This window comes from Mastigoproctus giganteus, chromosome 10 (assembly GCF_048544385.1).
Source record: "Mastigoproctus giganteus isolate SK-2022 chromosome 10, ASM4854438v1, whole genome shotgun sequence".
Lineage (NCBI taxonomy): Eukaryota > Metazoa > Arthropoda > Arachnida > Uropygi > Thelyphonidae > Mastigoproctus > Mastigoproctus giganteus.
The window spans coordinates 24423857-24437443 of NC_143584.1; the positions used below are offsets into that span (position 1 = coordinate 24423857).

The 13587-nt window shown below is 40.5% G+C and overlaps 1 protein-coding gene across 3 annotated transcripts in view; it reads left to right on the plus strand.

Moving 5' to 3' along the window:
• LOC150078876 (uncharacterized) overlaps positions 1 to 13587 on the plus strand; it is a 203973-nt gene that overhangs the window by 163124 nt on the left and 27262 nt on the right. For all 3 annotated transcript variants that reach the window (XM_090382404.1, XM_090382406.1, XM_090382405.1), the window contains one exon: positions 9431 to 9544. In XM_090382404.1, the coding sequence (XP_090238530.1) occupies positions 9431 to 9544 (114 nt within the window). The remainder of the gene's footprint in view (positions 1 to 9430; positions 9545 to 13587) is intronic.

Below are 13587 nucleotides of genomic sequence, written 5' to 3' on the forward strand. Positions count from 1 at the left end.
TTTTTTTTTTTTGCTTGGCTTTTGTTGCTTGATAAGTAAGTCATTAACATATTTTAGGTCTCCTAATTTTCTATAGTTTCTGTTTGGTTTTTTTTTTTTTTTTTGCCCAATTTAATATTATAATAACCAGTTGTATGACTTCCTTTCTTAATAGGCATGTCAATTGTAGGCGTACACTCCTTCTTCAGTGTACTATTATATATAAATAATTACCGTATTTCCCCATGTATAAGATGCACCTTTTTTCGAAAAATTTGGGGTCTAAAAACTGGGTGCGTCTTATACAGTGGTTGTAGATTTTTTTTTTTTACTTGCATTTCCCGCTTTTTCACGCTTGTTGTCTTTGCGCTCATTGTTTCGCACTTGTTACCGGTACATTAGGTTACATTTTGCCACGTTCTGCCCAGAAATGGCTCAGAAAAGATTTTCGTACAGTGCTGAATTCAAGTTAAAAGTGATCCAGTTTGCAAAAGTGAATGGAAATCGTGCTGCTGAACGTAAGTTTGGTCCTCCTCCAACTGAGAAAACAATCCGAGACTGGCTACGGGAAGAAGAAACCCTACTGAAAACACCATGGCAGAAGAAGGCCACGAGAGGCAAGTCAGAAAAATGGCCTGATTTAGAGAAGGAATTGAAGATATGGATTGAGGAGCAAAGGGCAATTGGAATTCCTGTGTCCATGAGGCAAGAAGAATTGCTGATGAAAAAGAAGTTACTGATTTCAAAGGAGGACACAATTTTTATAATTGTAAAGTAATTGGTGCTTCAGGTTCATGAAACAGAATGGACTAAGCATGCGTACACGCACCAGACTTGCCCAAAAGATGCCTGAAAGCTATGAGCAGAAGGTCCTTGAATTTCATCGTTTTGTCATTCAATGTCGGAAGACACATCAGTTTGAGTTGGGACAGATTGCAAATATGGACAAAGTCCCCCTTCAATTTGATGTCCCAAGTAACAGAACTGTTGATAAGAAGGGGGTGAAAACTAACTGTGAAGACAAGTGGACACGAAAAGAGCCATTATACAGTTGTTCTAGCTTGTTGTGCCGACGGAACCAAGCTGCCTCCTATGCTGATTTTCAAATGCAAAACGATGCAAAAGAAGACATTCCTCGAGGAGTGATTGTCCACGTTCATGACAAGGGTTGGATGGATCAGGATGGGATGAAGATCTGGTTTGAGAAAGTTTGGAGCAGGAGACCAGGTGGGCTCTTACGCAAACCTGCCCTATTGGTGCTTGATCAGTTCAGGGCACACATAACAAAAAATACAAAGAAGATTGCTGCAGAGCAAAAAACAAAACGCCGTCATACCTGGAGGCTTGCCATCCCAGCTCCAACCACTTGATGTCAGCATTAACAAACCCTTCAAAGCTGCCATGAGAGACAAATGGAACCAATGGATGAAGTCTTCTGGGGACAATTTGACACTAGCAGGAAGAGTGAAGAAACCAACTATAGGAGAAATTTCAAATGCCATAGATGGAACTGAGAACGAGGCAATATATGAAGACAGTGATTCGTCATCAGACACAGATGAGGACAAGCTAATGGATGGGAGTTTTGACAGTGATGAGTTGTATGAATTTTATGATGACTAAAATTTGAGTTCAATAACTCTATGTAATACATTTTTTTTTCAAATTTCGGGCCCCAAAATTAAGGTGCGTCTTATACATGGGAGCGTCTTACATGGGGAAATATGGTAGTTACTTATTTATACACAATTTTTTTCATCTACATTAATTTTATCTGGTAACTACAAGTTATCCTGGGGCCTCTGAATGCGTTAACAAAATTCCAGGCAATTTATTTATTTAGCTAGAAAATTTAGCATGACTTAAATACATACAAAATTTATCACAAGAAAACTTTTCCATATTACAGATGTTCCCCCACTGGGATAGACAATTTCAACAAGTCCGTTCTATATCTCATTCTAAATTGAATTATATATAGTTCTTTACGACATCCAATTTGATTATCCAGCTACCTCCTAGGCTAGTCAAATTTATCACAGTTAGGATTTCAGAATGCCTTTCTCCCTTTTTTTGGATTATTTCCTTGACCAGGAATAATAATACGAAACAGTACTTAAAATAACTTTCATTTCTCCGAGTTTTTGGGCCAGCTCCTTGATCTTCCGGCACTTTCTTTAATAGCTTCCACATCAGATTCCTTGTTATTATCCAAGATTCTCCTCGACCAAACTCACTTTAATGTGACCTATTCATACTAAACGGCCCACTTACTATAAATTTATCTACTCTCTTTGAACTATTGGTTACATATTTGCAACTAACTACAACTCCCAACCACGACTTCTCTCGACTACTAACTTACTCACTGCTTTCCAACTTGCTAACTCCGAAAAACTCCACTTACTTGCCCACATATTTGCAACTAACTACAACTCCCAACCACGACTTCTCTCGACTACTAACTTACTCACTGCTTTCCAACTTGCTAACTCCGAAAAACTCCACTTACTTGCCCACATATTTGCAACTAACTACAACTCCCAACCACGACTTCTCTCGACTACTAACTTACTCACTGCTTTCCAACTTGCTAACTCCGAAAAACTCCACTTATTTGAACTAATGGCATTGTCCATTGAATGCCAGTTAAGCAAAATTCAGTTAACTGAAATGTATCAGCAGCTGTCTGCTGAAAGCTTATTTTGATCTGCTGATATGTTGTTAGTAATAGATTAACAGTAGCCACTGGCAGAGGTGAAAGTGATTCTTGCACTGCTTCTATTGGAATGAGCCGCAGCCTGGAAAATAAGATGGAGGATATTTCAGAGACTGCTGGGAATCATTGGGGTACAAGTAAACACATGGGTTGTGTTAGGGTAGCTAAGAAAAAGAACAGGTGCATGTATACTTGTGTGTACACCAATGCTAGGAGTTTAGTAAATAAATTTGATGAATTTGAGGTATTGCTCAAAACATCAAAGGCAGATATTGTGGGGATTTCAGAGACGTGGTGTCACACAGATATAAGAAATGCAGAACTGGAATTTGGGGAGTACAATGTCTACAGAAAGGATAGACAGGATAGGAAGGGAGGAGGGGTTATGCTATTAGTTAAAAAACACATAAAATCCAAGGAAGTGAAGCCAGTCGACATCGCTGGACAGTGCACTGTCGAGTCAGTTTGGTGTGACATAAGCATTGGGAGATCAAAATTGAGAGTAGGAGTGTGCTATAGGCCTAATGACTCTGATGAGTATAATAAGAAACTGTTCGGAGAAATAGTGGGCCAGTAAATCAGAGAGTCTTATAATGGGGGATTTTAATTTCCCAGATATTGACTGGAATTTGGGGGCTGGTCACTCACACAGTAGCAAGGCTTTTGTGGATTTATTGGATGATTGTTTTCTACATCAGCATGTTCGGGAGGCAACTAGAGGGAGTAATACTCTTGATTTGATTATCAGTAGTGATTCTTCATGCATTAAGAATCTGCAGATAAATGACCCACTTGGTGGCAGTGATCACAGTGTGCTGAAGTGGGAGTTACTCAAAGAGGTAACTACCATTAGGGGTAAAGGGAAGGGGTATTGCTTTCGTAAAGGCGACTACAATGGACTGAGACAGTATTTAAATTCTATACAGTGGGATCAACTGATGATATTGCCAACAGCAAATTCAAAATGGGAAGCATTCAAAGAACTTATCGTGGAAGCTACTAGGCTTTACATACCAACTAAGAAATATTGTTCAAGGTTTAGGCCTAAATGGTTGTCAGATGAACTAATGAGGCATATGGCAGAGAAGAAAAATGCATGGGATACATACAAATTAACACGTGACACGGACGCCTATGATAGATACAAGTTGATCTGTAACCAAGTTACAAAGGAGGTTAGGCAGGCGAAGGCAGATTACGAGAGATCCTTGGCAAGGGATGCGAAGAAAAACAGCAAAGAGTTCTTTACTTATGTAAACTCTAGAAGGAAGGGGATGAATCAGATTGGTCCACTTGAGATCGATGGGTCAACTGTTGATGACCCTGCTCGGGTAGCTAATAAACTAAATGAATATTTTGCATCGACATTCACACATGAGGAGTTATTCAGCGAGGGGAATGCCAGAGGTGTATTCAACTCTAGCAGTAAGCTAGAGAATCTTGTAATAACTGAGAGCAAAGTGGAGGAGAAATTGTTGAAGATAAACACAAGAAAGGCACCTGGGGTGGATGGGATCTATCCAGTTATATTAAAGGAGGCAGCAAAGGAGGTAAGCAAACCCTTAGCCATAATTATGAGAGCTTCCTTGGACTCAGGGGAGGTACCCATTGACTGGAGATGTGCAAATGTGACCCCAATTCACAAAGGGGGATCAAAGGCTGACACAAGTAATTATAGACCTGTGAGTTTAACTTCTGTTCCCGGAAAATTAATGGAGGCACTGGTGAAAGAAGCACTGCAGGATCATCTAGACAAGACTTCAGTTATAGCTAGGACACAGCATGGTTTTGTTAAGGGGAAGTCTTGCCTGACCAATTTGATTGGATACTATGATGCAGTCACAAAAGAACTGGATGCAGGGAATAACTTTGATATTATATACTTGGATCTTAGAAAGGCTTTTGATACTGTTGCACATGGAAGACTGCTGCACAAATTGGAGCAGTGTGGCATTGGAGGCAAGTTGCTGCTATGGATAAAGGGGTGGTTGAGGGGGAGAAGACAGAGAGTGGTAATCAATGGACACTGCTCATCGTGGACTAATGTTATTAGTGGAGTCCCTCAGGGTTCAGTATTGGGGCCTTTATTGTTTTCTGTATTTATAAATGATATTGATGATGGTATATCAGGCTTAATGTCCAAGTTTGCAGACGATACGAAGGTTGGCAGGGTTGTCAAGGACACTACTGACACTATGCTGCTGCAACAGGATTTGGAAAGGTTGAGCAGATGGGCTTCGAGGTGGCAAATGAAGTTTAACATTGACAAATGTAAAGTACTACATATGGGAAACAGCAACCCCAGAGCAACGTATCAACTCTGTGGTACTACACTGACAGTGGTAGAGAATGAAAGGGACCTGGAGGTGGTGGTGCAGGCAGATATGAAGTTCTCTGAGCAGTGCAGACGAGCTGCAAGAGTAGCTCATGGTGTATTGTCAATGATATATAGGAATTTTTCTAGCAGGGATAAGGAGGTGATTATTCCCTTGTATAAGGCAATGGTCAGGCCACACCTAGAGTACTGTATACAGGCCTGGAGGCCTCATTTCAGGAAGGATGTAGAGCTGCTGGAACGAGTACAGAGAAGGGCAACTAGATTGGTGAATGGGACAAAGGGGTTCTCTTACGAAGAAAGGCTTAAGTTTTGCAAATTACAGTGTCTGGAAACTAGGCACCAGCGGGGTGATCTGATAGAGGTGTACAAAGCCTTGAATGGTTTGAGCATGCTCAATGCTGATGGGATTCTTCCTCTAGCTCAGAAAAATCACCTGAGAGGGCATAAATTCAAATTGAGGAAAGACAGATGTAGGATAGATGTGCGGAAATTTGCCTTTAGCCAGCGGGTGGTTGGTGGGTGGAACAGACTTCCATCCCTTGTCGTGGAAGTTGATAGCCTAAATAAGTTTAAGGCTCAGCTGGACAGGTATTTCGAACGAACAGAGGGGTGAAGTGGAAGTGGTTATTTTTATTTATTTATGTTACTTTTTTTTTTTTTTTTTTTTGGCTGATGCTGCATAAGCTTGCTTTCTTGCATCAAATGCCTCTACTAATGCTAATGCTAATGCTAGTACATATGCCCTTTTCATATAGCACATTACTATCTAAGGCTGTATTGTGCTGCTGAATTTTATGGAGGGTGATTGGAAATTATGTTAACCACTTTATAGGGGAGAGTATTCTATTATAGGAAAATGGTTACATAATATAATACTATCCTCCCATAATTTATAATCACATAATTTATAATAACATACTTTTATTTAATGTTAATAACATAACATTTATAATAATAATATACTTTATAATCACTCTGTATATTAGTATTAAAATGACATAGTGATTCAAGGAAGCAAACTTATTCTGCATCTGCTGGTGGGGAACCTCCCATCAAAAAGTGCTGTCCAATTCTTTCTTAAATTTTGCCAAACTCTATCATGGCCACACTTGCAGACAATCTATTTCAACATTCCACAACACACTACCTGAAAAGTCCTCCATAAGGACTTTTTTTTGTTGTTCTGCCTTAAGATTTTGTAGTTGTGTTGTAGTCCATTTTACTAATCCCTCAGGACCTTATACATCTCAATGAACACCCCTTGCCAAGGTGCTAAGTTCTTCAGATCATATCTTCTAAGCCATTCTGTAGGGATAATGCTTAACATCCTTCTCCGATCTATTTGCCTTTCTTTGCACCTCAAGAAATTCTATATCATTCTTTAGATATGGAATTGTTGTTCTGCCTTAAGATTTTGTAGTTGTGTTGTAGTCCATTTTACTAATCCCTCAGGACCTTATACATCTCAATGAACACCCCTTGCCAAGGTGTCTGATTGCTAAGCTCTTCAGATCATATCTTCTAAGCCATTCTGTAGGGATAATGCTTAACATCCTTCTCCGATCTATTTGCCTTTCTTTGCACCTCAAGAAATTCTATATCATTCTTTAGATATGGCTTCCAGATGTTGGGTACCAAGTGTGATTACAACATCATCTTATAGAGAAGGATAATGACCTCCTACTCTTTACTTTCAAAATTTTGATAAATAGCAGATAGACATGTGCTTTTCTTGCTGCTTGTTTACATTGCATGTTGAACTTCATCTTTATCTCATAATCTCCAAGCTTTTCTCATTCAGTACATCCTTTAATTTCTTTTTCCCTAATCTATAAATTACTCCTGGATTTCTGTTCTCTAAGTGCAGTACAGTGGACTCCCGCTAATCCGAACATCCGCCTAATCCGAACACGTTTCAGTCGGCGGAGAGGAAATTTTTTAGTTCGCAAAATATACGTTTTTTGTATTTTCCAGTTAAATTTAAATGGCATTAATGGTACAAAAACATTTAGAATTCCACAAAACAATTGTATTTTATTGTAGTACTGTACTAATACAAAATTAATAAATCAGTGTTTGACATGGCCTATTAAAATTACAGATCTATACTTACACACCAAAACAGGAGTCATTTTTCAGAAGTAACAAACTCTGTTAGTTTCTTTTGACGTAACGATGAAAATCGGCTAGATGATGCTATGTTTCACCACCGCTTCATAAACATGTAGTCTGCCGGTGTAGCGCTGGGATGTTGTTCTAAGTAGCATAAAGTGAGGTCAAGGGCCGCTGTCGCGTATGTGTGCGACACAAGTTGTTCCGCAGAAACACCGGGCTCGTCATCACTCCCGTCATCATTCTGCTTGGAGTCTTCTTGGGTGACAGCTGCCACGATGTCCTCATCCCACAGGTTTTCATGACCTATTCCATCCGCTGCAATCCACTCGTAAACGTCAGATTCTATTGCTTCCTCGCACCCGGGAATTTCCTGTACGAGCTGAATTAATTGTTCTATGTCATTGTTTTCGTCAGAGCTATCGACAAAGCTGAGAGAGGGCCATAATTTCTTCCATGATCTTTGTATGGACTGCTCGGTTACACCCTCCCACCAGCAACCCAATATACAACATCTTTTAAGTTCACTTGTTTCATTTTCTCATGTAAAGAAAGTGAATTGGTGTTATCTTCTATCAAGGACCTAAGATATTTCTTTCTGTATGCAAGATTGATAGACTGTAACACCCCTGGTCCATGGGCTGTAATAACGGTGTTACATTAGGTGGTAAAAAAGCTGCCTTTATATCCCCTGATGTCAACTCGTAAACGTCTGGGTGGGACGGCGCATTGTCTATGAGGAGAATGGCACGAGGTGGCAAATCATTTTCATTGCTGAAACGTTTCACTGCTGGGACAAATTGATTATGAAACCACTCAATGAAAAGCTGTCTATTCATCCAAGCTTTTTTTTGACTTTTATAATGAACTGGAAGATTGTTAATGTTCATATTTTTAAAAGCTCTCAGCTTCGCTGATTTACCGATCATCATCAAAGGTAGCTTGTGATTTCCTGAAGCATTACTACAAGCTATCAACGTCACTCGCTCCTTATTCATTTTAAAACCTGGGGCACGCATTTCTTGTTGAGATGCTAGATTTTTTGTGGGCAAAGCCTTAAAATTTAAACTTGTCTCATCAGCGTTATATATCTGCTGAGGTGAATAATGTGATACCAAATCAGCGAACTCGCCCAAATATTTCTCTGCTGCAGCATGATCAGCTGATAATTGCTCCCCGGTGATCGTTAGCTGGTGAATCCCATGGCGCTTCTTCCAGCGATCAAACCAACCGGTACTCGCACTAAATGATTCATCACCTTTCATTAGTTTGTTGAGATGAATGGCCTTTTCTGTAACAAGAGGTTCACTTAGGGGTGTTCCCCTTCCTCTTTCCTGAGTGAACCACTTGAATAAGGCTTCATCAAGCTTGTCAAACGTTGAGGGCCTTACTGTTTGTCGATTTTCAACTGATTTTTCTGAAGTAGAGGTACAAAACTGCTCGATCTTTGCGCGGTTTTTTTTCCAGTCAGTTACTGTGGCCTTGCCCACTCCAAACTCTATTGCTAATTTCGTTGCACTTTCCCCCTTGTCCAGCCTTTTCGAAACTTCCAGCTTATCTTTCAGCGTACACGTTGTGTGTTTCCATTTCATGGCCATTGTGGCAGCAGACTGAACTAAACTAAACTATAAAATGTAATGTAGAGCGAAGATATAAACATTCACGTTTAATGCACAATGTCGCGTGCAATTAGTCATAGCGTGGAGGGGGGGTTTACTTCCGGTGTGTTACGCTCGCATACAAACACTAGTAGGATTACTATACATTCATTCCTTAATAAACCAGACCTGTTTTACTGCTTGCTTCTGCATTATTGCAGTTATTCGGCTAATCCGAAATTCTGCTAATCCGAACAGGGCTCGGTCCCAATTAGTTCGGACTAGCGGGAGTCTAGTGTACTTTGAATTTAATAGCATTAAACTTCAGCTGCCATTTTTCAGACCATACTTGCATTTGGTCGAAATCCTTTTGAAGAAGGTTCTGATCATTAACCACCCTTCCAACCTTGAAGTTGTCAGTAAACTTTGACAGCTTTCCCTCATCAGTATCATTTAGGAAGATAAAAAAGAGAGAGGGGGAGGGAGGTCCAAGCAACCCCACTTGCTATTACAATCTCTTTTGAAGAATACCCATTTATGATTACACTGTTGTCTCCCGTCCTTTAATCAAGCTATTGCCTGAATAATATAAGACAAGGTCCATTGATAGATCTTCCCGTTAAAATCAATTTTTATATATTTTCCTGTTTTTTCCCTTGTTGATTGTTTTTTTTTTTAATTTAGGGAGATGGACTTCCATTACTTCACAGAGCTGTACTGTTTAATCAGCCACAGATAGTAGAAGCCATTCTTCATCAGAAACCTGTAGGGCAATCAATAGATACATTATTTGATCAGGTAATCAACGTTCATTAATGTGTATTATGAAATAGCACATGTGAAATTTAGAATATTTTTATTTTTGATATTTCATTCTTTTCTGCTTTTTTATAATTATTCCTGTGATACCCAGAATTTTAAGATTATTCTACAACCCTGCTGAACTGAACAAATTAGTGATGGTATGAGTTTCGTCACTTAAGTTTTATTGAACATTTTCAAGTGAGGTCTATTAAGTCTGATCTAGAGCCAGCAACCCTTCAATGCCAAGAGGTTGTTACCAGAAGAAGAGAATACATCAGAGCCAGTGGAAGCAGTAACTAACTAAATTTAATAAGTTTTTTAATACGACAAGTAGCTTTTGGAGTAACAAACTCCTTCAGCAAGTACATACAGAAATGTAAACATGATATACGTTAGAAATTGGAATAAATCGTACTAAATATGCTGTACTTGAGAAGATGACTTGGAGAGCGTGTACATGAGCGAGTGCTCAGTCATTCACTAGGCCAGATGAGGCGAATGTTATTGGTGCATGGCATGCATATGGGATTGCTGCCAGCATTTGTCATGTTTCAACACTACTGACTCCAAAATTGGGTGTAGTCTTATTATTATTAGCCATATGGTGCAAGGAAGCCTGAGCTTATGCTGCACCAGTCAAAAAAATTCCTGAGTTACCCTGAGAGAGAGAGAGAGAGAGAGAGTCAAAAGGAATCATCAAGAAAGAGAAAAATGATGATATCCAGCTCAGGACCCTGGGTGTGTGCCAAGCCCATACTCACCAGATGTCAGCCCTGGTCTTGTACCTCTACTGCGATTTAAAGCTTTGTGACAGCTGGATATATTTAGAGATTAACCACAGGCGGTGATAGCAGTGTCGAGATTGATCGATCACCTCACTATCACGCCTGGGGTTGAGGTCATGATGAATTGACCAAAAATGTTCTGCAATTGCAGTGTTCAGAGTCACCCAGGCAGATGGATCTGTCATGTTTTACAAGGCAGTCTTGAAGATGTCTGGAGCTTTCCCCTACATAGCAGCTACCACAATTGTGGCAAGTAATTCGGTATACAATACTGCTGCATAAGAGGGGGGCAATGGGCATTTTTAATCTGAAGACCAGAGATCGTAGATTCCTGCCAGGAAGTTGTATGCATTTCATGCAGTACTCACACAGAATCTTAGAAATCTGGTCTGAGACGCCTGGATAATATGGAATATAAGCAGTAGGTACACTGTCACTGTTGCGAGGGGACAAGGGCCTCTGATGAGTGGCAAGCTTTTGTGCTTGAAGTAAGCACCTGTCTAACACATAGGCTGGGTATCCACAGTTGGTGAGGTCAGCTTTTACTCTAGAACCCTTAGTTTGCCTGGCTTCCTCTGAGCTAGATGACAAGAGGCATGGGCTGACCTGTAGTTTGTGAATTGCCCGCAGCACATTGGTTTCCGGTATACTGAGGCTTCCAGACGAGAGCCCACTCGTCTCACCAAAACATCTAGGAAAATAAGTGTCCCGTTCACTTCCAATTCCAAAATGAACTGTATGAACGGTGATAGGGAGGTGAGGTATTCTAACAGCGGCGCACCTGAACCTCGGGATAACAATGAAAATATCATCTACATACCTGCACCACATGGCGATTGGTACCAGAGGGTTCAGGAATATGTGTTCCTCTAACTCCTCCATTGCGATGTTGGCAATGACAGAGCTGACAGGGGCACCCATAGTTGTACCGTGTATCTGATTGTAGAGAGAATCGCCAAATGTGATGACACTACCAGACAAACACAGGTTAAGGGCTGCACAGATATCTTCCGTAGATAGTGATGTTCTATCTGATAGGCTGCAGTCATTCTCTAAAAGCTGTCTGGCATATACAACGCGCCTGTTGGACTGGAATGGAGGTAAATAGGGAGACAACATCAAAGGACATTATAGCCACAGCAGCTTATGCGCCATTAAACCTCCATAACAACAACATCAAAGGACGCCATGATCTCGTCATCAGGAAATGTAAGGTGTTTGATGAGGTGAAGGGACTCCTCGCTGTTGGAGACAGTGTGGACAGTATTTCCCACTAGGGGCATTAGGAGACGGGCGACGTGTTTTGATAGCTCATAGGTTGGCGAATTGCAACAGGAGACGATGGGCTGGAGAGGGATGCCAGGCTTATGCATCTTTGGCAGGCCATGAAATTGCAGGAGCTAGCAGCCCGTGGCATGCAACTGCCAACGCATCGACCTTGAGATCTTCCCCAACTTGTTAACCTTTGACTCTAGTCGTCCCCAGACTTTGATGGGTGGGTCATGTACAGGTTCATAGACATTATGATCGAGCAGGAGGGCGAGAACCTTGTTCAAATACTCTGAACGATCAAATACAATTGTGCGGCATCCCTTGTCAGCGGGATGGTGTTATCTTTCTTGATGGAGTTAACAGCAGCTTGCTGTCGGTGGCTGAGGTTGGGGCAGCAGGCCGTGCACGCTGAAGGATAGAAGCCATCCTGAAGTGGATGTTGTTAGCAGTCTCTTCAGGGAGGTGGGCTAAGGTTGCCTCCACTCCCATGGCAATTTGTGTGATTGGCGGTCTCAACAGTAGAATGGTGAACTTCGTACCGGAGGTGAGAAGATCGGTCTGATCGGGGGGTCAATTGTTTGCTGCTAAGATTCAGGACAAAATTAGCATTGTCAGTAGGATGCATGTGGGCTATTATGAAATGCACCTGCTTCAACTTTGGTCTCCAAACCTTGAAAGTGTGGATTGGCTACCTGCACCTTGAACCACAGAGAGCCTTCTTCAACAAATCCGACTCATGCAGGAGCTAAGAGGTTTGATCTCCCCATCAGCATTCTCAATGCTAATTCACACTCTGCTGCCAGGCCAACTGTGTGTCTGATGCTTACCATTCCTGCACCTAATCAGAGAGACTCGCTCTTTAAGAGTGCACATGCATCCTACTGACAACACCAATTTTTATCTATTTTGCAAGACAGGATGAACATTTCAACAAAGCTGGCTAAAGGTTTTTGCAAACATCCTTGATACCTTAAGGGTTCAAGCAAACTAAGTTGAGTGAGGGAAATGATGGATAATATAGATGCTTTTTTGTCTGATGATATAGGCCAAAGTAATGCTTGCATATATCTCAAGAGTTTTTTTGTTGCTGCAACAGCCGTTATTAGCAAGTTGTTCTGAAGGCCTTTTAATGAAAAGTAAGCTTAAATACTTCAAGGATATATCAGGATAGTAAACTATACAAGAACACTTAGTTTTTAAGTGTCTTTAGTAATGTCTGGAGTATCATTGATAAAATGAGTGAATTTCAACTCCTAGTTAGGATAAATAACACTGACATAATAGTACTAATGGAAATGTAGTGCCATCCACAAATAGGAAACATAGAAGGGGGTAGTGGAGTCATGCTTTTTATCAAAAGCAGCATGAGCACAACAAAAGCTTTCAGATTCAGAAGTTACACATCTAGTATAGAATCTGTATGGTGCAAGTTAGTCGGTATTCATATTCTCTTCTGTGTACAGGTAGCCCTCGATTTACGTCGGGGTTAGATTCCTGGGGGAACAGGTGCAAATGGAACCCTTTATATAATGGAGTTAATCAGAAATTACAGGGTTAGGTTCCGGGCACCAAAAATTTTACCTATCACTTTGCATCGATTATTTTATTTGCATTCTTCATAGTTGTTGTAATAGTTGATGGAGGCATATTCATAGCCCTACACACATTAGGGCAGCTTTCACCAAATTCCATCCTCCGAATATTATACTAGGGTTCAATGAACTACTTTTACCAGACATGGCGTCTATCATTCTATTAAATTAAAAACTTTATAACACAATTGGCAAAAACCGTACACAGCTTATTATTTAATTCATTAATAGCACAATTAATAAAAAAACAGCGTAATAAATTTCCAACACGTGTAATAGCGTAAAAAAACAACCAACTGAATGCTTCACCGCATGGACCTTTACCACAAGTGGCTACTTTTAGGGCAGGAATCTTTCTCATACCTGATACGAATGCACTAATTGCTGG